At 41.6% G+C, this 24,152-nt stretch overlaps 1 protein-coding gene across 2 annotated transcripts in view; it reads left to right on the top strand.

The window, feature by feature from the left end:
- Nucleotides 1-24,152, top strand: part of LOC121289991 (collagen alpha-1(XII) chain-like) — a 278,622-nt gene that overhangs the window by 81,303 nt on the left and 173,167 nt on the right. For both annotated transcript variants that reach the window (XM_041210101.1, XM_041210090.1), the window contains 9 exons: nt 287-436; nt 569-688; nt 2,041-2,205; nt 3,176-3,322; nt 6,897-7,036; nt 7,816-7,945; nt 12,484-12,629; nt 16,077-16,206; nt 20,449-20,588. In XM_041210101.1, coding sequence (XP_041066035.1) covers nt 287-436; nt 569-688; nt 2,041-2,205; nt 3,176-3,322; nt 6,897-7,036; nt 7,816-7,945; nt 12,484-12,629; nt 16,077-16,206; nt 20,449-20,588 — 1,268 coding nt within the window. The remainder of the gene's footprint in view (nt 1-286; nt 437-568; nt 689-2,040; nt 2,206-3,175; nt 3,323-6,896; nt 7,037-7,815; nt 7,946-12,483; nt 12,630-16,076; nt 16,207-20,448; nt 20,589-24,152) is intronic.

The raw sequence follows: 24,152 nt of genomic DNA, 5'->3' as shown, positions 1-24,152 counted from the left end.
TGAAGCCACTGCACCTTTTAACTCTGGTTTCATTCCCAAACTCTATAGAGGTCACTTAAGGTTAGTCGCAAAGGTGAGCATTGCAGTGAAGTCTCGCTATATTTACTTCTGTTGCTTAGCCATATTCTAATGCAAATTTTCTTTTATGTTTTGTTCATTATGTCTCGTTGTCAAATATCTGAACCAGAATGTGCTGCTTAACATTTACAATTTCTTTCTTAAAACATAGGCTAAAAGTTTGCATCAAAAATTTGTTCCTTGTGGTAACTGTTTTCCACTGTGACAGGGCTGCAATGTACCACCAAGGCAGCTGCTGATATCGTGCTGCTTGTGGATGGATCATGGAGTATTGGGCGACTTAACTTCCGCCAGATCAGAAGCTTCATTGCCAAGCTGGTTCAAGTCTTCGATATCGGTCCAAGAAGAGTACAGTTTGGTAAGCTTTCCCAGTTAGCTAGTCTGGCTTCAATCTGTCAATTTGCCTCCCCATCTCCCTCCCCGCTCTTCCCCTCCCCCACCAAATTGACAAAAAAAAAAACACAGCTCACTGCCCTTTCTGAATGTTCAGGTCTGGCCCAGTACAGCGGAGATCCAAGGACTGAGTGGAACCTGAACCAGTACAAGGACAAGAAAAGTTTACTGGATGCTGTAGCTGCTTTACCTTACAAAGGCGGCAACACCCTAACAGGTAAGCTGTTTTATACTGTGTATCCGGATGGTCTTTTAGGAACACAGGGATGGGAGTAGGCCATTAAGCCCCTTGAATCTGCTTTTCAGTTGGAGCATAGCTGATCTGTAGCTTAACTCCATCTACCTGCACCAGTTCAATAAGTCTTAATTAATACTCATACTTAGCATCTAACCTCAGTTTTGAAGTTTTCAGTTGACTCTCCCGCCCCCTTCAACGTCCACAGCTTTTTGAGGGGAAAGAGTTACACATTTTCAATATAATTTGTGTGAAAAAATGCTTTCTGACTTTACTCCTTAAATGGTCTAGATCTAATTTTAAGGTTATGCCCCTTGTTCTGAACTCCCCCCACCAAAGGAAATAGCTTCTCTCTATCAACCCTATCAACTTCTCTAAATGCCTCAATTAGATCATCCTTAATCTTCTATAGTCAAAGGAATACAAGCCAAGTGTGTGCAACCCATCCTCATAATACCAGAACTGAAAGGTTTAAATTATTCTGGTGAATTGGCCTTTGTTTCCTCTCCACGTCCAAAATATCCTCCGGGGTCCGGTGCTGAGAACTGAATGCAGGACTCTAAATAGGTTCTAGTTGAAGCTTTATTTACTTACTATATAATTTATTAACATAACCCTTTCATATTCCATTGGCCATGCCCCAAAGTTTCTAAAAATTAAAGAAATGACAAACATTTATCATGATTTCTCCAGATTTAGGAGATTGATATTGGGTTTTATAGATGGCAGCCTTTAACATAAATGAAAGGTAGCAACTCTTAAATGTTTAACTAAGTTTCGATGTTCGGGAGTACAAAATCAGTGGAGATTTCCTTTCACCTCTTACCTTCTTTAGGAAACCTTACAATAAATTTGATTGAAATTAAACAGTGATGTTTATTTTTCTTTGAGGATTGAAAATTCACATGTGGGAGAGCATGAGCTAATTGAGTGTCTCTCCATTGAAGTAAATGGAAATAGAAACCTGCCCCATATTGTTTTGTATGGGAACTTTGTTCCCATCTTCTCTCAATGGAGCTTAAGCAGATCTTTCAATGAAAAGAAAACATTTGGGATTATTGTTCATGAACTGATTTCCCATGTTGGTGGAGAGCCTTAGAGTTGGGAATAGTGATCACTTCATCTGGACATGAATCCCCCGCTGGCTGTCAATGTAGTATTCAGAGACTATATTCTAATTTACAGTCATAGGGATTGAACCCTTCACCTCTTAACTCAGGGGTGAAAATACTACCCCTTAGTCAATGCCTTCAACCAATTACCATCATAAATTTATTTCTCAGAGGATTTTCCCTCAATTATTGATGCAAGTTGCCCTTCCTTGTTTGTCTCAGGCATGGCTCTCAGCTACATATTGCAAAACAATTTCAAGCCTGATGCAGGTGCTCGGCCGAATGCACGCAAGATTGGTGTCCTCATCACCGATGGCAAGTCACAAGATGATGTTGGCATTCCCTCAGAGACTCTGAAAAACATCGGGGTGGAGCTCTATGCTGTTGGTAAGTTGACATGGTGAGAAATGGAGGGTCCTCTAGAACCTGGAAGGGAGACAAAAATATGCAGAGGATTGAAAGTAAGCTGGGCAGAGCAGGCTGTGTGATAGGCTGCCCGATTTCTGAATTCGACCAATTAGTGCAATATCATTATCATAAGTCTAAATTAACATTGTGTCCCTAAAGTATACTCCTGAATTAGTTGGGTTTTTATGATAATCTGACTGACACCTGAAACTGATAGTAGTTTTTATTTCCATATTTTTTAGAAAACTAAATTCAAACTCTGAAACTGCTTTGGTGGGATTTAAACTCACATTTCTCTGGATTGCTAGTCCAGTAACATAACTGTTACATTACCGTATGCATCTAAGTTAGTACTAGTGGTATTAATTCATAACAAAAATACTTTGCAATGGGGGTGATTTACAAAATTTGTGATTTATAGCAAAATCAAATTTAAATAACTTTAAATATGCAATTCTTCTCTGAATACTGAGCAGCAGAAAACATCCCTCAATATTCGTAACCTCTCAGGCATTTCATTGAATTGAGGATGGGGAAGATGTTAAATCCACAACAGGAGCTTTTGTTTCTATTACTACAGCTTAAAAAAAAAATGCCTGAGTGACCTTTTCTTTGGTGGGAGGGCATTGGCAGTGGGGTGAGGTGCAGGCTGTACACGCTTAGGCTGAAGTGTGAGAAAAGTGACAGGAGGTGACCAGGAAGATTGATAGAAGACTTTTGAAGGTGGGGAAAGTGATTGGAAGAGAATTCCAGAGCACTGGGGCCGTTTAAGGGATATTACATGGAGAACACCAGAACCAAAAGATGGAAGGACACAAGCTGGATTGAAGAAATTTTAGGCGAGGAAAGAGGATAGAAAAATTTGAAGACAGAATGGATGGTTTATGAAGTCTTCGTGCTGTATCTCTCTTGTGTATTGATTGTTGTCCATCCTGATGTTCTTTCTTAGGTATTAAGAATGCTGATGAAGCTGAATTGAAAATGATTGCGACTTATCCAGATAGCAGCCATATGTACAATGTGGCTGATTTTGCCCTGCTTACTGAAATTGTTGATGACCTCACCACGAACCTCTGTAACAGTGTGAAGGGACAAGGTATGAAATATCTTTTGATATTTGATTTTAATAAGCACTGTGCAGAGAATTATGCATCGAAGGAGCCTATTTAGCCTATTGTGCCAGTGCTAGCTTTTTGAGAGAGCTGTCCGGTTAGTCCCGCTGCTCTGCTCTTTCCCCATAGCCCTGCAGTCCTTCAAGTTCTCAAGTACTTATCCAATTCCCTTTAGATTCAGGAGTCAAAATGGAGCAATGGAATGATGAGCTGCTACCTATTATTGGTGCCTTTATAATGACAAAACTTTATTCTGTGTACTTTCTTGCCGTTTAAGTGCAGCAATGTTTGTCCTGGCCTTCCCTTTTAGCGCCACATGGAAAAAAAGATAGCTTGCGCTCACATAAGGCTTCTATCAAATTTCTTTGTGCACTGTTTTAGTAAAATTTAGGAGGATTGAGGAAGTCAAGTCCTTGCAAGACAGCATTAGTGGTGAACTAGATGTGGAAGCCCCACTTGATGTTGAAATAAAAAGCGAACCCAAATATGCCATGAGAGGAGGAGACTGGAGCAATCTAACTTCATTCTTTGGCCCTTTTTTCCCAATGGCAAGCAAAAAAAACCTTAAATTTATATAGCACCTTCCACAGCCTCGGAATGTCCAAAAGCTTTTTGCAATTAATGACAAAAATGCTTTTGAATTATAACATAATTATAACATTATAACATAAGCAACTGGCAGACACATTATGCACTGTGAGCTCCCACAAACAGCATTGTGAAAATGACCATGGCCAAATGACCATGTTGGCTGAGGGCTAAATATTAGCCAGGATACTGGTGATAATCCCCATGTTCATCTTTGAAAAGTGCTACAGATCCTTAATGACCAACTGTGAGTGCAGGCCTGGCCTCACTTGAAAGATAGTACCTCCAGCAGTGCAGCACTCCCTCTGTACTGCACTGAGGAACCAGCCTGGATTTAGATGCTCAAGCCAAGTAGGACGTGAACTCATACCATTCTGACCCAGAGATGAGATTTGAGTTTCATTGATCTAATTCTTTTTTTTTTGATGTGCACTCACTAAATATAATTACCAAAGAATTGTCCTGTTGTTTAGGAACCAAAGTTGCATTCATCTTCCATGTTCTATCCCAACTGACACATCTGTGAAAAGGAATTACTTTGCATTCAGGACAAATTGATTTTTTAGGCTGCTGTTCACACTACCCTACATCTTTTTGGCTTAAAGCTTGCTGCTGAATTCCCAACAGAGTAGCAGTTAAATTATCTGATTACTTCACATGCTTTCCAGAGCAGAATTTACAGCATCAACGTGTTGAGAGGGAACAGATTGCCTTAGGTTACCTGTACTAAACAGCAGTCTGCTGACTGGAACCCCTCAGTAGTCTCTGTGCAAACACATGGATTTGGCAGATTCCTCTATAAAGCAGGAGGGAGATTGGGAGGGGAGGCGAAACAGGGGCTGCCCCACAGCTCTTTAAATTGAAAATTAATCTGTAAAATATCAGTGTCAGCCCTATGTGGTGCCTTTTCTTTACACAAACTAGTTCATCACCTTGCTGCCTCTGTCAAGTTTAAAATTGCTCATTCTGGCCAATGAGGCAAAGTGCACCATGTGGACATTCTTTTGCACTGGGTCATACACAGTAATCAAAGTCTGAATTCTAATTTCTGGCCTGTCTTACATTAGCTGGGCCTCAGCCTGGGTTACAAGCTGAAATGTTTTAATTGGTCGTGTCAGCATGTGTGAGAGTAAGGAAAATATCAATTGCTTAGACTTAATTTAGCGGATTGCCGTATTGAAATGTTCAGTAAAGGAAATGGGCAGATTTCTAATTTAACAGGATATGTAGCAATTTTAACTCTCGTCATAATAGGAGAGATTTGGAATGGATGATGTGGGTAGTTGAATGTTGCACTGGAAGTGATGGGACAGTGTAGAGGGAGCAGTGTGCTGTCCATCATACACATAGTAACTGGGCTGAGGGTGCTCGATACTAACACGGGGAATCAGTCACCTCAACTAGCACAAGGCAAAAGTAAGGAAGCAAAAAATGAAAAATACCTCTGGAAGATAACTGAAAAATGTGGACTGAATGATCTCTCTATAACTTGAGATGATCACCTCTTGTCCTGAACGATCTATCAAGACTGCCCCATCTGTACGAGGTACAGGAAGAATTGTAGAAAATCAAGATGCATAAATTTCAAGAGAAAATGGTTAAGCAGCAATCTCATCAGTTGTAGATAAAGCATGAATATAATATAGATAAAGTAAACCCAGAATCTTATTTTGACCAAGGCCAACAATTTAAACAATTGAGAATATTTTTAAAACAGATAGTATATTATATTAGTGAGAAATGTGTCTGTGGTAATGTTACTAAAATTCATTCTCTGGATATGGGCATTGATGCCAAGGCCAGAATTTACTGCGCATCCCCAGTTGCCCTTGTGAAGATGGTGGTGGACCTTTTTAGATCTCTGCAGTCCATACGATGAAATTGCTGCCACAGAGCTGTTGAATAGAGAGGTATAGAAATTTGATCCATTGATGATGAAGGATTGACAATAGGGGCCGAATTTTGCCCTTGATGGGCAGGCGGGCCCCACCGGCTTGGCGGGCGGGCAGCCGATTGCCGCTGCCGAAACGGGCCCCGCCGCCATTTTGAGCGAGTGAGCCAATTAAGGCCCACCCAGCGGCCTGCTCGACAGGAAGCGCTATTCGCTCTGGTATGAGTCATGGCTCTGTGCTTCCGGTGTGGGGAGGGGGGAGGGATTCCCCAACTGTCAAAGTCTGCTCTTTCACGTATGCGCACAAAAGAGTGCACTGCTCCCTGAGACTAAGTGCTGTCACAGGGAGAGCGCTGAAAGTATTAACTTAAAAAATAGAAAAATAAAAAAATTATTAACATGTCCCCTCCCCCCCCCCATGTGACAATGTCGCATGAGATGGGATATGTTAATAAATATCACATAAAGTTTATTAAAGTTTTTTTTAAAACAGACATGAAACCTTATCCCGCCGGCGGATGAGGTTTCATGTTTTTTCTACCTCCCGCCGGGGCTCCTGGCCTGCCCGACAGCCTTAAGGTTGGACGGGCAGGGTCTTTAATTGGCTTAATTATCCTGTCAGTGGTCTCAATTGGCCATTGTCAGGTCGGCGGGCAGACAGCTGAACGCGCTGTGCCCCCGCCTTCCTGAATATTTAAATGGGGCGTTGGGGGTTACTCCCGACATCATCCCCGCATCATTTTCCCGTCGGCGACCGGGCCCCACCCCCAACTCACCAACGGAAATGTCTGGCCTATATGTTCAATTCAGGACGTCATGTAACTTGGAGGGGTGCTGGGAAGTGATGGTGTTTCCATGCAACTGCTGCCCTTGTCTTTCTAGGCAGTGGAGGTTGCAGGGTTTAGGTGATGATGCTATAGAAGCTTTAGTGAGTTGCTTGGAATGATCCAGTAGTAAGGTAGGGCAGTACAAGAGATAGGCGGATTCTAAACTGGCAGAGTGAGTGCTAAAGGGATAAAATGGCATTTTCTAATCTAGCGTTCTTACTCATGTTCTCTCTTTAACATTTGTTGCTATAGGTGACTTGAATCCTCCAATAAACCTGGTTACCTCTGAGCCAACTCATCGCTCCTTCCGAGTAACATGGGAGCACTCCGATTCAAATTTTGATAGGTATAGGGTGGAATACCACCCCGTGAGTGAAGGGAGAACTGAAGAGGTTAGTTGACTGCTTTTCCATGTGTAGTATGAATATCAGAGAGATCGGATTGTGGCAGCTATTTGGAGAGGGCCATGATTGTGAGAGATTAGCAGCTGAGAGATCAAACTGGAGTCACTTGTTGTTGTACCCAGTGGTAAATACTTATTTTACCTTCAGTTCCCTTTCTTTCCCCTACTCAATGTATTGCACTGTACTCTCCAGTGGGTGGTACTTTGCTGTAGGAGCACTAAAGTGGGAAAGTCATCCAAATGTATATTCAAGATGTATATGGTGACATTCTCCTGCAATTCATGGGGCTAAGAGAAAGTTTACTGTTTTGTTTTAACATGGTTGCTTATAAGCCAGTGCACCTCCAACTTCTACTGTGATCTCTGCTGAAACTGGGGGAAGCTAGAGTAGGGGCAAACTGAAACCAACTGTAGTAGGAATATAGCATGGAAATGGCACCCAAGGTGAGCACCTTTTTCACAAGTGGGGCAAATATTCAGTTGGTTGATGTCACACATCTTACAAATGTGCTAATGTGCTCATTACTGTGGAATTACTCTTCCCACCATTTCCATTAAGGCATTGATCCCTTTATTTCAAGTGGTTTCAGAAAAATTGTAGACATGGGAGTTTTGTGCAGACATATTGGTTACCAAACTTGCATGGGTCAAATTCAAAATTCAAAGGTTTTGATTGTACATGGAGTGGGTACAGTCTTCCTCCCTTTGCTTGCATTCTTTTGCTGTTCCATTTCACATTATTTTAATGGTGGCAATATGTCATTTTAGGTGCTGGTGAGTGGAAGAACCAAGACCACAGTACTGACAAACCTGCAGCCCAACACAGAGTATGTTGTTAATGTGTACGGATTGCTGGAAGGAGAAGTCAGTGAACCTCTTACAGGAGCAGAGACCACATGTGAGTTAGATATTATCTTCTTTCTTTTGTTCTTGCTCTTGCTTAAGAAATAGGCTGTGAAGTAAATAGCGTTTGTCAAACCTTTTTGATGGGTTTGTTTGAAAATGCTTTGGCAAAACGTCCATTGAAACATAGCTTAGAGTCACTTGTGAGTGTTGATGTTGTGAAAATAATCGAGGTCTCTCTTTCCTGGCGTCGCTCCCTAAAATTGCAGTCTCACTTCATATTAGCTGATATAATGAGTGAAGTTCCTCTCTCAATGAAAAATAGAGGAAGGAAGATAAATTAACTCAATCCTTGGTTTAATATTTAGGCCCTTCTTATTTTCTTGCTCTTTCCTTGGCTTGCCAGTTCTATACTCCATTATTCCCATTGATGAGACATAAGTGACTGTCAAGATCCCAAGTGGTCTGTGCTGTTGGTTAACAGTTGGGAAACAGTGATAAGTGTTCGAATTAATCTTATAGCGGATTCTTATAGCCAAGAGATAGAGGAGCGTGATGTCCCTTTGGTCATGGCTGGATTTGAACCAGCCACTATTCTCTAACCAGTTCTGAGATGGGGCTTGAGAATGAACAGAGTCTACTTTTCCCTTCAAAATGTCTGGCTTCCACCTCTGGCCTTCCCTGAATTCAAACAGATGTAAAGAAGAGTGACAAAAAATCAATAGGCCTACCACGCTGTCCTTGAGATGTTGCAGCAGAGCATATATTTAAGGGATGTGGGCTCCATTATCTGGGCCAGCATTTATTGCCCATCCCTAGGTGCCCTTGAGCAGTTGGCGATGAGCCATCGCCTTGAACCACTGCAGCCCATGTGGTGTAAGTACATCCCCAGTGCTGTTAGGGAGGGAGTTCCAGGATTTTGACCCAGTGACATTGAAGGAATGGCGATATATTTCCAAGTGAGAATGGTGAGTGACTAGGAGGGGAACTTCCAGGTGGTGATGTTCCCATCTATCTGCTGCCCTTGTCCTTCTAGATGGTAGTGGTTATGGGTTTGGAAGCTGCTGCCCAAGGAGTCTTGTGAGTTCCTGCAGTGCATCTTGTAGATGGTACACACTGCTGTTACTGTGCATCAGTGGTGGAGGGAGTAAATGTTTGTGGATGTGGTGCCAATCAAGTGGCTGATTTGTCCTGGACGGTGTCCAGCTTCTCCAGTGTTGTAGGAGCTGCACTCATCCAGGCAAGTGAGGAGTATTCCACCACACCCCTGACTTGTGCCTTGTATATGGTGGACAGCCTCTGGGGAGCCAGGAGCTGAGTTACTTGTTGCAGGAATCCTAGCCTCTGACCTGCTCAAGTAGCCACAGTATTTATATGGCTAGTCCAGTTCAGTTTCTGGTCAATGGTAAGCCCCAGTATGTTGATAGCGGGGGATTCAGTGATGGTAATGCCATTGAACGTCAAGAGGTGATGGTTAGATTCTCTCTTGTAGGAGATGGTTATTGCTTGGCACTTGTGTGGCATGAATGTTACTTGCCACTTGTCAGCCCAAGCCTGGATATTATCCAGGTCTTGCTGCATTTTGGCACGGACTGCTTCAGTATCTGAGGAGTTGCGAAAGGTGCTGAACATTGGGCAATCATCAGTGACCATCCCCATTTCTGACCTTATGATGGAAGAAAGGTCAGTGATGAAGCAGCTGAAGATGATTACCCCAACGAACGCCTGCAATGATGTCCTGGAACTGAGATGACTGAACTCCAACAACCATAACCACCTTCCTTTGTGCTAGGTATAACTCTGACCAGTGGAGAGTTTTCCCTCAATTCCCATTGACTCCAGTTTTGCCAGGGCTCCTTGATGCCACACTTGGTCAAATGCAGCCTTAATGTCAAGGGCAGTCACTCCCACCTCACCTCGGGAGTTCAGCTCTTTTGTCCATGTTTGAACCAAGGCTGTAATGAGGTCAGGAGCTGAGTGATCCTGGTGGAACCCAAACTGGGCGCCAGTGAGCACGTATTGCTAAGCAAGTGCCGCTTGATAGCACTGCTGATGACTCCATCACTTTACTGATAATGGAGGGCAGACTGATGGGGCGGTAATTGTCCAGGTTGGATTTGTCCTGTTTTTTTGTGAACAGGACATACCTGGGCAATTTTCCACATAGCCGGATAGACGTCAGCATTATAGCTCTACTGGAACAGCTTGGTTAGGGGCATGGCAATTTCTGGAGCATAAGTCTTCAGTACTATTGTCAGAATATTGTCAGGGCCCATAGCCTTTGTATTATATAGTGCTTTCAGCCATTTCTTGTTATCACATGGAGTGAATCGAATTGACGAAAGACTGGCATCTGGAATGCTGGGGACTTCGGGAGGAGACCAACATGGATCATACACTCCGCACTTCTGGCTGAAGATTGTAGCAAATGCTTCAGCTTTACCTTTTGCACTGAGGTGCTGGGCACCCCCATCATTGAGGATGGGGATATTTGTGGATCCTCCTCCTCCAGTGAGTTGTTTAATTATCCACCACCATACCTAACTGGCTGTGGCAGGACTGTAGAACTTAGATCTGCTCCGCTGGTTTTGAATCGCTTAGCTCTGTCTATCACTTGCTGCTTAAGCTGGTTGACACACAAGTTGTCCTGTGTTATAACTTCACCAGGTTGACACCTCATTTTTAGGTATGCCTGGTGCTGCTCCTGGCCTGCCCACCTACACTCTTCATTGAACCAGGGTTGATCCCCTGGCTTGATGGTAATGGTAGAGTTGGGGATATACTGGGCCATGAGGTTACAGATTGTGTTTGAATAAAATTCTGCTACTGCTGATGGCCCACAGGGTCTCATGAATGCCCACTCTTGAGTTGATAGATCTGTTCAAAATCTATCTCATTTATCACGGTGGTAGTGCCACACCACACGATGGAGGGTATCCTCAATGTGAAAGTGGGACTTCGTCTCCACATCTTTAGCCTCTTCAATTGCCTAACTTATATAACCCTTTTAACATATGTGCAGGGATTACAGTTTTGAGAAACATAGAGCTGTAGCTTCAAGAATAATCCTGTGTTGTAAGATCACATAATTTGTGTAAACCAATGAGTTAGCAGCGTGGGCAATCTCTCGGAAAGAGTTGTTCTTAGTTATAGAGTTAGATGCACACATATAGTTGCTGCTGTCTTGTAAATAAAGTCAAATGTGTCCACTAAGCAAAGTTACCTGTAAGATTAATTCTATAACAATATCCTTCTATTCCTTTCTCCCTCATGTGCACAGGAAGTTTCTCTTTAAGCATAGTTAAACTTGCCTCAGCCACTCCCTGTGGGAGCAAGTTCCATGTTCTCACCAATCTTTGAGTAAAGGGGTTTCACCTGAATTTCTCATTGAATTTACTAATGACTATCTTATATTTGTGGCCCCTAAATTTAGATTTACCCACAGGTATAAGCTTCTTCTCTGCATCAATCCTAGCAAACCCTTTCATTATTTGAGAAACATCTATCAGGCCACCTGACAGCTAGGGAAAAGAGCCACAAACTGGTTCAGTCTCTTCTGATAGGTATAACTGATCAAGTTCTGGCATCATCCTTGTAAATATTTTTGCCACATCCTCCAGTATCTCTATATCCTTTTTAATTATTACATTCCACCCTGACTTCCTCAGGCACCCTCTGATAGCACTGACAAAGTAAAGCTCAGTGTGTGTGAAATCATGGAGTCATACTTAGGAGAATACAGCAACGCTTCAGTATGCTGTGTCACCATATCTCTCATTATCTTTAGTCCCATTTGGAGTCGCTGACTTTACTACAGAACAACAAAAATAAATATTGTTCCTTATTTCTTCTCAGGACACCAGAGGAGCTGAATTTATTTCCCATCCCTCATTAACTTGAGAAAATTAAGAGTCAAGCTTATAGTATAAGATTGAAGCTACCTGTAGGCCAGACCAGGTAGAGCTGGTAGGCCACACCCCCTGAGCTGCACTCACCAAGCAGGCAGCTTTCATGGGTTATTTTTCTGGCATTATCCAGAAAATTACTCAATTTATTGATTTTTGCAATGTGCCGTGATATGGTTTGCGCTCATGGATTAAGAGGACATGAGCAAAACTTTTGCCCAGTAGGTTAAGTAATGAGTTTTCACTTCAGCCCAGATAGATTGTATTCTGAGTTAACTCTGTTTCTTTGTGTAAAATATTATGTCCATATTTCAGCAGGGAGTTGTTGTGGTACTGTTAGACAAGCTGTTCAGCGCTCAAGTTGAAGCACATTGCTGGGGCAGTGAAGAGGGAGCTCTATGTCTAACTGTGTTCTCCCTGATCATGGGGTCTCTGGTGCTGACACATGCCCAGTGATTTTCCACCTATAATTTTTGGTCCATTGCCCTCAGTGTAATTGTGATCTTTTGAAATGCTTTGCCTGGAACTTCAGGGCTCCTTATTGTTAGTACCTATGTCAGAAAATCAGTCTTGATGTGCTTGAAAATGGAATTGCATCCCAGATAACAGGACTAACACATTGATTATGGACTAACAACTTTTCTTAGTGATTGCTTCATTGTAATTTTTAAAATAATTTTCTTGACAGTGCCTATTCCTGGTGTGAGAAACCTATATATCTACGATGTTACTCCAACCACGATGAATGTCCGATGGGAGCCAGCTAAGGGGGCTTCAGGCTATATGCTGCTCTACGCACCAATTAATGCCAGCATACCAACTGTAGAGAAAGAGGTATCAGACAATAGTATTGAAATTCTGTGGTTCCTTAAGCATTATCTATCGATTTCCATCTTGATTGTCACTCAGACAAATGTTTGCCGTAATCAGTTTCAATATGATCCAAGAATCCATATTTTTGTTCACGGATTGAGGAGAGAACAAAGATGCTATTTATTATTTGTTCTCAGGATGTTTGCAACATTGGCAAAGCCAGCATTTATTGCCCATCCCCTAGTTATCCCTGAGGAGCTAGTGGTTGTGGTAGAAATTCTTCTTCAATCGCAGTAGTTTTGTACAGTTAAACAGCATGCTAGGCCACTTCAGAGGAAAGCTAAGAGTCAACCACTAGCTGGCCTAGAGTCACATATGAGCTCAGATCAGGTAAGACTGGCAGGTTTCCTTCCTTAAATGACTCCTGCTTGGCGTTGCCGGTATGCGGAGCTGTTGGTCTCTAATTGCTGGAGATGAACTGAGGTCTTGCCTCATACTAATTAAAGGGCTCTCGCCCAAAAATTAAAGCAGGGCAAGCTGGCTAAGCTATGGTGGGCTCACCCCCAGTATTTGTGTCCCATCCTCAGTGTAAAAGTGCGTGCACTCAATAAATGCCAAAAATAAGACAGATTCTGGACTTGTCACTGACAAAAATAATCAGCAAAGTATTAACGACAGGCAAATGGATTACAGATTTGCCTAAAATTTCAAAGTTATTGAACAAACTTATGTCAATAGGCCCTGTCTTAGTAATAGTGATTTCCAGTTCAATGATTCAATCCCTGGTCATACCAACATTGAACATGAATTAGGAGCAGGAGTCTGCCACTCAGCCCCTCGAACCTGCTCTGCCATTCAATAGATCATGGCTGATCTGATTCTAACCTCCACTCGAGCCTATCCCTGATAACCTTTCACCCCCTTGTTTATCAAGAATCTATCTAGCTCTGCCTTAAAAATATTCAAAGACCACTGCCCTTTGAGGAAGAGTGTTCCAAAGACTCACAACCCTCTTAGAGAAAAAATTTCTCCTCATCTCTGACTTAAATAAGTGATCCCTTATTTCTAAACCATGACCCCTAGTTCTAGATTATCCCACAAGAGGAAACATCCTCTCCACATATCTCTGTCAAGATGCCTCAGGATCTTAAAGGTTTCAATCAAGACATCTCTTAATCTTCTAAACTCCAGCTGATACAATTCTAACCTGTCCAACCTTTCCTTATAAGACAACCCGCCTATTCCTGGTATTAGTCTAGTAAACCTTCTCTGAACTGCATCCAATGCATTTATATCTTTCCTTAAATAAGGAGACCAATACTGTACACAGTATTCCAGTTGTGATCTCACTAGTGCCCTTTATAACTGAAGCATAAACCCCCTGCTTTTTAAATCAATCCCCCTCACAATAAACAATAACATTCTATTAACTTTCCTAATTACTTGCTGTACTTTTGTGATTCATGTACTAGGACACCCAGATCTCAGAGCTCTGCAATCTCTCACCATTTAAAAAATATGCTTTTTTATTCTTTCTGCCAAAATGGGCAATTTTTGCATTTGCCTGCATTATACTCCATTTGCCAGAGTTTTGCCGATTCACTTAACCTAACTAGGTCACTTTGTAGACTCCATACGTTATCTTCACAGCTTACTTTCCTACATATCTAATCATTGACCCAGCTGTCTGATCCACCTACCCACTGCAGCTCGGGCTATTTTTGGTAAATGTTGAATTTGGATTGTGAAACTGTTCAACAGCTGCTTAGTTAGAGAAGTGTTGGGATTAGTTTTTTAGAAAACAATGAGCAACAACTAATATCACTGGCAATGAAACATGAACCCGAGCCTGAACTCCACAGTATCTCATCCTGTGTCATAAAACAGCCAACCAGTTTCATTCACTGTCTGCATTACATCACATTCAGTTTTATTGCTCAGACAGTCACAACCTTTAGCAGTAATTGCTCCCTCTTTAAGAGTTTCACGCCTGTAAATATTTTTCAGCTTAAATAATTTTGTTCCTGCTCTCTTGTGAAAAAAAGTATATATGTATACCAAGTGGGCTCATTAAACTTTAGACAGACTTCAATAAAATGTTTACTGAGTGCATAAGACATCATAGACTGACCCCTGCTCAGTGCACAAGTGGTACTTCTGCTCCATTTTTATTTTGGCATGTATCTCATGAGGAAAAAGCAGTGTTGTCAAAGGGATATGGAGGGCAGCCATGGAGTCAATGTTTATCAACATAATTTGGTGATTTATGTCTTGGACAATGTGAACTGTTAAGTAACAAACTATGGGAGGACTCCTTCAGTCCTGAACTATCAACCTTGGCTCAGTGGTCAGTGTTCTTGCCTCTAACTCAGAAAGATTGAGGTTTTAAGCCCTACACCAGAGACTTGAACATATAATTCAGGCTGTCAGTCAGAGATTCTGCCCCTTAAATGAGGTCTTCAACTGCAATGTCCTATTAGTTGGATGCAAGAGGTCTTATGACACTACTTCAAAGAAGATCTGGGGAGTTCTGTCCAGCCCTGACCACTATTTATCCTTCAATAGATAATCTGGTCCCAAAGTGCATTACAGCTAATGAAATAGTTTAGGAGTATAGGCTGTAGGCAGGATTTTATCCCCTCAGGAACAAGGAAGTCCCTCCTCAGCTGATCCAAGACCAGCAGCTCTACAGCACTTCTGGGCAAAGGTGTGCAGCTTTGAACTGGGATTTTTGTAAATGTTTGCGGGGGGGGTCTTGCTGGATGCCCAGCTGGCAGGCCTGGTTGCTGGGGTGGTGCAGTTTGGAAGGCCAATGAGCAGCCTGGTGGCAGGGGAGAGAGCAGTTAAATGTTGAGGAGGGCCTCTGGTGGGCCCAGGGGGCTGGTTTAGGAGACCATCAGTCCACACAGAGAAACCTGTTAGGCTGGCTGCCTGGCATGGCCCATTAAATCCGGCAGTGGCAGGATGAGGCCCTTAAGTGGGAAATAATTGCCCAGTTAAGGGCCTCAGTTTGTTCACTGGTGAGTGAGCTGCCAGACACCACCCATGGTATAATGGTGATGGGGTTAGGGTGGGGTGGTTAGCTGGTGGGCAGGCTTCCCACTGGATTTAATGAGTTCCTCACCTTTAAACCTGCCGGTAAATGGTGGCGTAAAATTCCATCCATGTTCACTGTTGTAATGTATGGAAAAATGGCAGCCAATTGCACAGCAAGATCCCCAAAACAGCAATGAGATAATAGCCAGATAATCTGTTTTTTACAGATATTGGTTGAAGGATAACTATTTCTTACAAGCATATTCAATTTTATGCAGTAAATATTACACACAAGACCTGTATGATAGAAAGATGGGGACTGATCCACTTAATTATCGTACAATCGATTTAACCTTGATTAAAAGTAATTTTGTAATAATGCGGCTTTGTAATCTCACGAAAATTACAAATGATTTATATTTTCTCTTGCAGTTGAAAGTTGGCCCTGATGACACTGATCTGAAGCTGGAGAATTTATTTCCCAACACTGAGTATACTCTTGCAATCCACGCCCTGTACGGTGATGTTCCCAGTGATCCCCTGAGTGTGCAAGATACTACTCGTAAGATATTTTTGTTACTCAGCCTTATTTTATTCACTTCTCCATTTCAGCTTGGGTTAAAAAAAAAAGCCCGAAGGAAGGTGTGAAAATCAAGGGGCAGAATCTTCGGGTTGGTGAGCGGGGGTAGGCTTCGCTCGCTGATGCGTAAAATGGCGCGCATCCCGGCATCACTGCGGGTCATTCAGATATTCAGTTCGGCGGGCGCGCACCATAGTCGGCTGCGCACCCGCCGAATTGTCAAAGGCCTATTAAGGCCATTTCATTATCAATTAAAATACTTAACGGAGCTGCCTGTCCAACCTTAAGGTTGGCAGGGAGCAGGTGAAGAGCCCAGGTAACCTTCGCATTTCTCATGAAACCTCATCCACAGGTGGGATGAGGTGTTTCATGAAGGTTTCTAAAGTTTAATAAAACTTTTAAATAAAATTCATCGACATGTCCCAGCTCATGTGATACTGTCAAATGAAGGGAAATGTCTTAAAACATTTTTTTTGACTTTATTAAAATTTTTTAAGAATCAGAGTAATCTCCCTGAGGCAGCTCTTTGCCTCAGGGAGATTTCTTGCACGCACGCAGGCGTGAAAGAGCGCAGGCCTCGACTCAGCCTACTCCCCCAGCCCGCACAGGGAGCGCTCAGCGCTTCCGGGTGTTTGTCACGCTGGGCGGGCCTTAATTGACCCACCCACATAAAATGGCGGTGCGCAGCCAATCGTGGGTGGCAATTGGTTGCGCGCCTGTTCCTGCCCAACCCCCCCAGTGGGGAGAAAGTTCTCCCCAAGGGCTTGTTTCCATGGTGAACGATATTAGGAACAAACATACAAATCTGTTTGCTGGAAATTCCAGCTTCTCTCTTATCAACAAAGAACTTGATCTACTTCATTGAGCAGCACATCATCTTTGTTAAGATATCAGATAACATAATTTCACACTGTAGGCTGTGCAGGTGGAAGCAGGAGGATTCAAAAGGAGTTTAATATGAAGAAGTCATTTGTTTTGCATCCGAGAAAGAACAAATTGCAAGAAGAACTATGGAGGTGAAGCAAAGGAATTTTGGTTTCCTTATACACTGGAGAGTGTACTGGAGGGGCAATGGAAAGGGTGCAGAAGCGATTGACAAGGATGATACTGGAAGTGAATGGTTATACATATCAGGGAAGGATGAAATAAATCATAATAAGCCAGACAAAAAAAAAAGACTGGGGTGGGAATAGAACAGTTAAGGAATAGAAAGGATAATACACAGGTAATAATAGAGAGATAACAGAAATATTAAATAATTATTTTGTTTTGGTATTCTATCAAGGGTATAGAATGAGTAGATGTGATATTGAACGATGAGATGAGTAATAAGTGCATTTAAAATAAAAAGGGGGTAAGACCCCTGGTCCAGATGGTTTGCATTAATCCATTTTGAGAGCATAATGTAAGAAATAGGAGTAGGACTAGGCCATTCAGCCCTTCGAGCCCACTCCACTATTCAATGAGGTTATGGCTCATCTTCTACCTCAACATCATTTTCATGTACTATCCCCGTATCCCTTGATGTTTTTAATATGTGGAAATCTATCAATCTCTATCTCAATCTTAACAATCCCAATCTTAAACCACTCAATGACTGAGCCTCCACAGCTCTTTGGGGCAGAGAATTCCAGAGATTCACCACCTTTTGAGTGAAGAAATTCCTCCTCATCTCAGTCCTAAATGACCTATCCCATATTCTGAGATTTTAAAGTAATCTAGAGAAGAGATAGAAGAAGTATTACCACACACGTTTAATATTTCAACGGAAAAAAGGCACGAATCCAGTGAATTGGAAGAAAATTAATGTTATACCTATATTTAAGAAGGGGAATTGAACATACTCAGGAAATTATAGACCAGTTAGCTTAACATCAGTGGTAGGGAAAATAATGGAATCCGTACTAAAGAAGAGAACAGAAGAACATCTAGAAAAAATATATTAATGAATAGTTAGCATAGATTTAAAAGGGAAAACCTTGCTTGGCCAACTTTATTGAATTTTTTGAGGAGGTAACAGAGAGAATAGACAATGGTAATGTAGTAGATATAATTTATCTGGATTTTCAAAAAGCCTTTGATAAGCTGCTGCATAATAGACTACTAAATAATGTCAGGGAATGCAGAGTCAGGGGACAAAGAGAAGAATAGATTGCTAGCTGGCTTCAAGATTGAAAGCAGAGAGTGGGAGCAAAGGTTAGCTATTCACAATGGTGGAGAGTTGAAAGCAGTGTTCCACAAGAATCAGCGTTGGGATCACTGTTGTTTATATTTTACATGAATAATTTGGACTTTAGAATCAAAAATACAATTTCTAAATTTGTGAATGACACCAAATGTGGGGGGCAGGGATGGCGAGGAGATAGTCAAAACTGTGGAGGACTGTAACATGTCATAGTAGGACTTTAATAAACTTTCAGATACTTAGCAAATAATTGTCAAATAAAGTTTGACACAGGTGGGTAGTGAGGTAATACATTTTGGTAGAAAGAATAGGGGGCTCACTGATTACTTGGAAAGTGCCAAGTCCAGGTGGGGTAGAGGAACAAATAAATCTTGGAGTACAAATATGCCAATCGTCAAAAGTTGTGCCACAGGTTAGCAAGACCATAAAAAAGGCACACCAAGCATGAGTCTTTATTGCTAGAGGGATTGAATTGAAAAGTAGAGAAGTCATGCTCAATCTGTACCGGACCTTCGTTAGACTACGCTTTGAGTACTGTGTGCAGTTCTGGTTGACATATTATCAAAAAGATCAAGGTACTAGAGAGGGTGCAGAAGTGTTGTACAAGAATGATGTCAGAAATGCATGGTTATGCATACCAGGAAAGGATTGACAGCCTGGGTATCTTTCCCCTTGAAAAATGAATCCTGAGGGGTAACCTAAAAGAGGTTTTCAGAATTATGAAGGGTTTTCATAGATTGGATATAAAATGAATGTTTCATCTTGTGGGGAAGAATGTAACAATCAATATAAGATAGTCACTAAAAAAATAATTCAGAAGAAACCACTTTACCCAAAGATTAGCGAGAATGCGGAACTCATTACCACGGGGAGTGGTTAAAGTGAATAGTGTAGGTTTAAGAGGAAACTCAATAAGCACACGAGGGAGAAGGAAATAGGGGTTATGCTGGTAGATTTAGATGAGGCAGTTTTGGAGGAGATCAACCCCGGCATAGATTAGTTGGATTCATGGCACAAGCCAGGAGTGTGATGGAATACTCTCCACTTGCCTGGATGAGTGCAGCTCCAACAAACACTCAAGAAGCTCAACACCATCCAGGACAAAGTAGCCTGCTTGATCAATATTCCATCCACCACTTCCAACATCCAATCCGCCTACCAGTGACAAGCAGTGACAGCAGTGTGTACCATCTACAAGATGCACTGCAGCAACTCACCAAGGGTCCTTTGACAACACCTTCCAAAACAGTGACCACTACTGTCTAGAAGGACAAAGGTAGTAGATGCATGGGAACAGCACCACCTGCAAGTTCCCCTCCAAGACACATACCATCATGACTTGGAATTATATCACCATTCCTTTACTGTCACTGGGTCAAAATCCTAGAACTCCCTTCCTAACAACACTGTGAGTATACCTACAGCACATGGACTGCAGCAATTCAAGAAGGTGGCTCACCATCACCTCAAGGACAATTAAAATGGGCAACAAATGCTGGCCTAGCCAGTGATGCCCACAAGTCCTGTTTCTGTGCCTTATATTCTATGTAACCCTATTTAAAGTAATCAGAAGAAGAATATAACACTGGCCTTTTTCACAAGGAGGTTATCAGATGGGTTTAATGGTGCGCTTCCAGATTAGTTCCAGTCAATCCTCGGGAATTTATCTTTTTGGAATTCCTTGTATTTTTTCAGAATAAAGAAGCAATTTCACTCGACAAATGAAAAATAAATTCATGTAAGAGAATTGATTTGAAAGGAATCTGACTACATAAAAAATGAATGCAGAAGTGTTGATACCAACCTGCCATATTCATGTTTTCAGATCGTTTCTGCTCCTGTATGGAGACAATGTTTGATTTAATGCCTGTGCAAAAAAGATCTGTTCAGAGGAATTTAAACTTATCCTGAAAGGAGCCAGCCACATAGTGTAGCCATAAAGTGTCATGTCAAGCCTCAGTTTTCAATTTTCTTTTGACTTAATTTGTGGAATTTTGTCACCTGATTTTCCCTGTTGTTGTTTTATTCTGTCTCCGCAGGGCCACTGAATGATCAAAGGAGCATCTGGTTTTCCGATATCACTCACAGTAATTTAAGGACCCATTGGGATCCTGCACCAGGCAGGGTCCTTAAATATTTGGTTAAATACAATGAAGTGGGAGATCAGAACGCCAAGGAGGTGAGGTGATGAGTTCCATTGCAGAATAACACAAAGCAGTATTTTATAATCCTTCCTCCATTTGTTGCCCACCTTTTTTAAGATCATGTATAATTCCAGTATCTCACCCAAGTGTTAAACCATTATGTGTAAAACAAAAACAGAATTACCTGGAAAAACTCAGCAGGTCTGGCAGCATCGGCAGAGAAGAAAAGAGTTGACGTTTCGAGTCCTCATGACCCTTATGTGTAAACTTAGATAAATGGCAATTGCAGCATGATCCTAACCTCACTCTTCATGTGAATACACCTACTTAATCTCTGCTAATCAGATTCCTATTGTTCAGATTCAGCAGTTTTAATGAGCTTTTAGCCGGAACATTTGCTGGATGTTAATGAGGACTGCCCATTTAAATTGGCCTAGCTGCCCATTGAAATTCCTAGGCAGGAAATTTAGCAACTTACTGCCTGGCATAACCTACTTCCTTTGCTCCACCCCTGATGGTCATGGCTTCAGATGCCTGGACCCTAAACTCAGGAATTCCATCTCTAGACCTCTCCACCTCTCTCTGCTCCTTTAAAACCTTCCTTAAAACATATGATTTTGACCAAGCTTTTAATCACCAGTTTTAGTATCTCCTCCTTTGGCTTGGTGTCCATTTTTGTCTGGTTATGCTCCTGTGAGACACCTTTGGTTTTTGTCTATATTATAGATTATATATAAAGGTAAGTTTAGGTAAGTAAAGGCAAAGCATCCAACTTGGCCGTTCACAATAAGAAAAGTAATAAAAAGTTTATCTGCATGGCTTGCACATGAGCGAAGCATTTCTATTTCCAATTCCTGTTGGACAGCAATCATTCCATTTAAAATAATATTTTCATGCATTGGGATGTGGGCATTACAGGCAAGGCTGGCATTTATTGTCCATTCCAATTTTCCCTGAGAAGGTGATGGTGAACCAACTTTTTGAATCACCAGTAGTGGCTTGAGAAAAGAGAGGCTTGTTAGACCACTTCAGAGGGAAGTGAAGAGTTGACCATGTTGATGTGGGACCAGAGTCACATGCAGACCTGGTAAAGATGGCAGGTTGCCTTCCCTGGAGGATGTTGGTGAACCAGTTGTGTTTTTACAAGTAATTGCAAGAAGGATGAACGTAAGAGCATAAGAAATAAGAACAGGAGTAGACCTTTTGGCCCATCGAGCCTGCTCCACCATTCAGTAAGATCATGGCTGATCATCTTGTGTTTCAATTTTCATTTTGTTGCTCAAATGTTACAGAAACCATTATGGAAAGAGCTAGGACTCACTTATCTGTTTAATCACATAATCTGATAAATAACCCAGCTCCTTGACTTCTCATTGACCTTATCTCATTCAAGTATTAATCAGTACACATTTGAAAGGCAAGAAATACACATAAGAGCATGTGGAAGATTATAGAATACTGTTTATTTCTTACGATACTTTATTTATTATGCTCTCATAGGATTAGATTTGGGGCTGTAATGCTAAACCCTGATCATAAGGGACATAGAATCTTCTTATAGAAGAGGCCAGTGATGCTGAACCAAAGATAATAGCTGAAATTTCTAAGAATTTTTCATTCTAGCATGCACCTAGAAAGGAGTATGGAGTATAAAATTCGGGAGGGCTTGGTACCACTGTACAGGGCATTGGTGAGTACACGCTTAGAGTACTGCATACAGTTTTGGTTCCCTTATTTAATGAGAGATATACTTGCACTGGAGGCAATTCAGAGAAAATTGACAAGGTTGATTTTTGGGCTGAAGAGATTACCTTAAGAAAAAAGGTTGAGCAGGTTTGACCTAGACTCAGTGGAATTTAGAAGAATGAGAGGTGATCTTATTGAAATATATAAGACCCCAGGGGCTTGACAGTTGCTGAGAGAATGTTTCCACTCATGGGGGAATTTAGAACTGGGGGACACAGTTTCAAAATAAGGGATAATAATAATTTCAGATGGAGGTGAGGAGGAATTTCTTCTCTCTGAGGGTCATTAATCTTTGGAATTCTCTAATTCAGGTGGCAGTGGAGACTAGGTCATTGAATAAAATCAAGGCTGAGTTAGACAGATTAGACAAGGGAGTCAAGGGTTATGGGGTCAGGCGGGAAAGTGGAGTGTAGACCATGATCAGATCAGCCATAATCTTATTGAATGGCAGAGCAGGCTTGAGGGGCCGAATGGCCTAATTCTACACCTATTTCCTATGCTCTTATGTTCTTACAACAATCCAACAGCTTTGTGGTCACTTTTAGCAACACCACCCATTTATTTCCAGCTTTTGCAATCTGAATTCAAATTCTCAAACTGCCCAAGGTGAGATTTGAACTCACATGTTCTGAACTATGCATCCAGGCTTCTGGAGAAATTGAATGCAGTTGGAAAAAAAAAGAAATGGAAATATAAAAGCTCGGTTATATCAAAACACTACCAGTGATTCATGACAGAAGTCCATCACCATCTTCTCAAGGAGCAACTGGGAATGGACACCAAATACCAGCCTTGCCTACAGCCTGAAAATGAATAATAAAAATGACCAGCCATACTGCCTTGAGAAAGTGGTGGTGGGCTGCCTTCTTAAATTGCCAGTAACAGATTGGTACACTGAAAGTCTTGCTGTGCTACTGCAGAGATTGGTGAAGAATCGAAACACAAGCTATGAAACAAGACTCAGAATTAAATAAGATTGGTGGCAATAAGGACCACAAACCTGGGTGTGTTTAGGGTGGTGGAACAACGCTTGGCTGGTTTAAGATGTAACATTGGCACAGGAAAAGTAAACCTAGTGTCACAGACAGAATTTATGTGTTTTCTTTTAATGCCCATGCTCACTGTGTTTGTATGTAAGAGATGTGTGCTTTCTTAGCTTCAGAATGAGTTTCCCAAATAAATAATTCCAGCAGTAAGCTTTTGTAAGTTTAAAAGTAAAGTAGGTTATTTATTATTACATACTTACCCCAAATTTAATATAACATTTCACATATCTTCTTACACACACTCTGTCACACATACAAAGATTAAATGAAGGTAATATACTGTTACAGCTTTTAATTATTGCAGCCTCTTTTGTGGCAGGCCTGTAGTTTCTTAGATTAACTTGATACTTTGGGGTTGAAGTGAAGCTCTTGTAAAGCAAGGGACTCTCAGCAGGTTGTGAAGTTTCTTGTAGTTGATTTTCTAGGAGGTTGGTTCTCAGGTGATTTTTATCCAGAACAAGTTGGGAGAGTCCTTCTCTCTTTTAGGATCTCCCACTATCAGAGTATTGCTGTTTATTACCTGAACTGCTTGGATGACTTGCAGCTAGTTCAATGGCTTCCTGTTGAACTCTCCATCTACAAAATAGCGTTTTGCTGATTTTAAAACAGACAACTAAATAGCTTCCTCATCATGTGACTTCCACATGTTCAAAGTCCTTTTTTCTAAACAAAGGGTGGTGTGTATGTTGATTCCTGCGTTGCTGTTTAACACCATGAATGTTTGAGACAGTCAGGATCTTTGTATTTGGATAACTCATTCAATTTGATAATTAGTTTCAGGAGAGGGCATTGATTCAATATCAGCCT

Source organism: Carcharodon carcharias, chromosome 2 (genome assembly GCF_017639515.1).
Source record: "Carcharodon carcharias isolate sCarCar2 chromosome 2, sCarCar2.pri, whole genome shotgun sequence".
Taxonomy (NCBI): Eukaryota; Metazoa; Chordata; class Chondrichthyes; order Lamniformes; family Lamnidae; genus Carcharodon; species Carcharodon carcharias.
The sequence above is the reverse complement of the archived record's forward strand: the minus strand, read 5'-3'. Positions and strand labels throughout refer to the sequence as shown.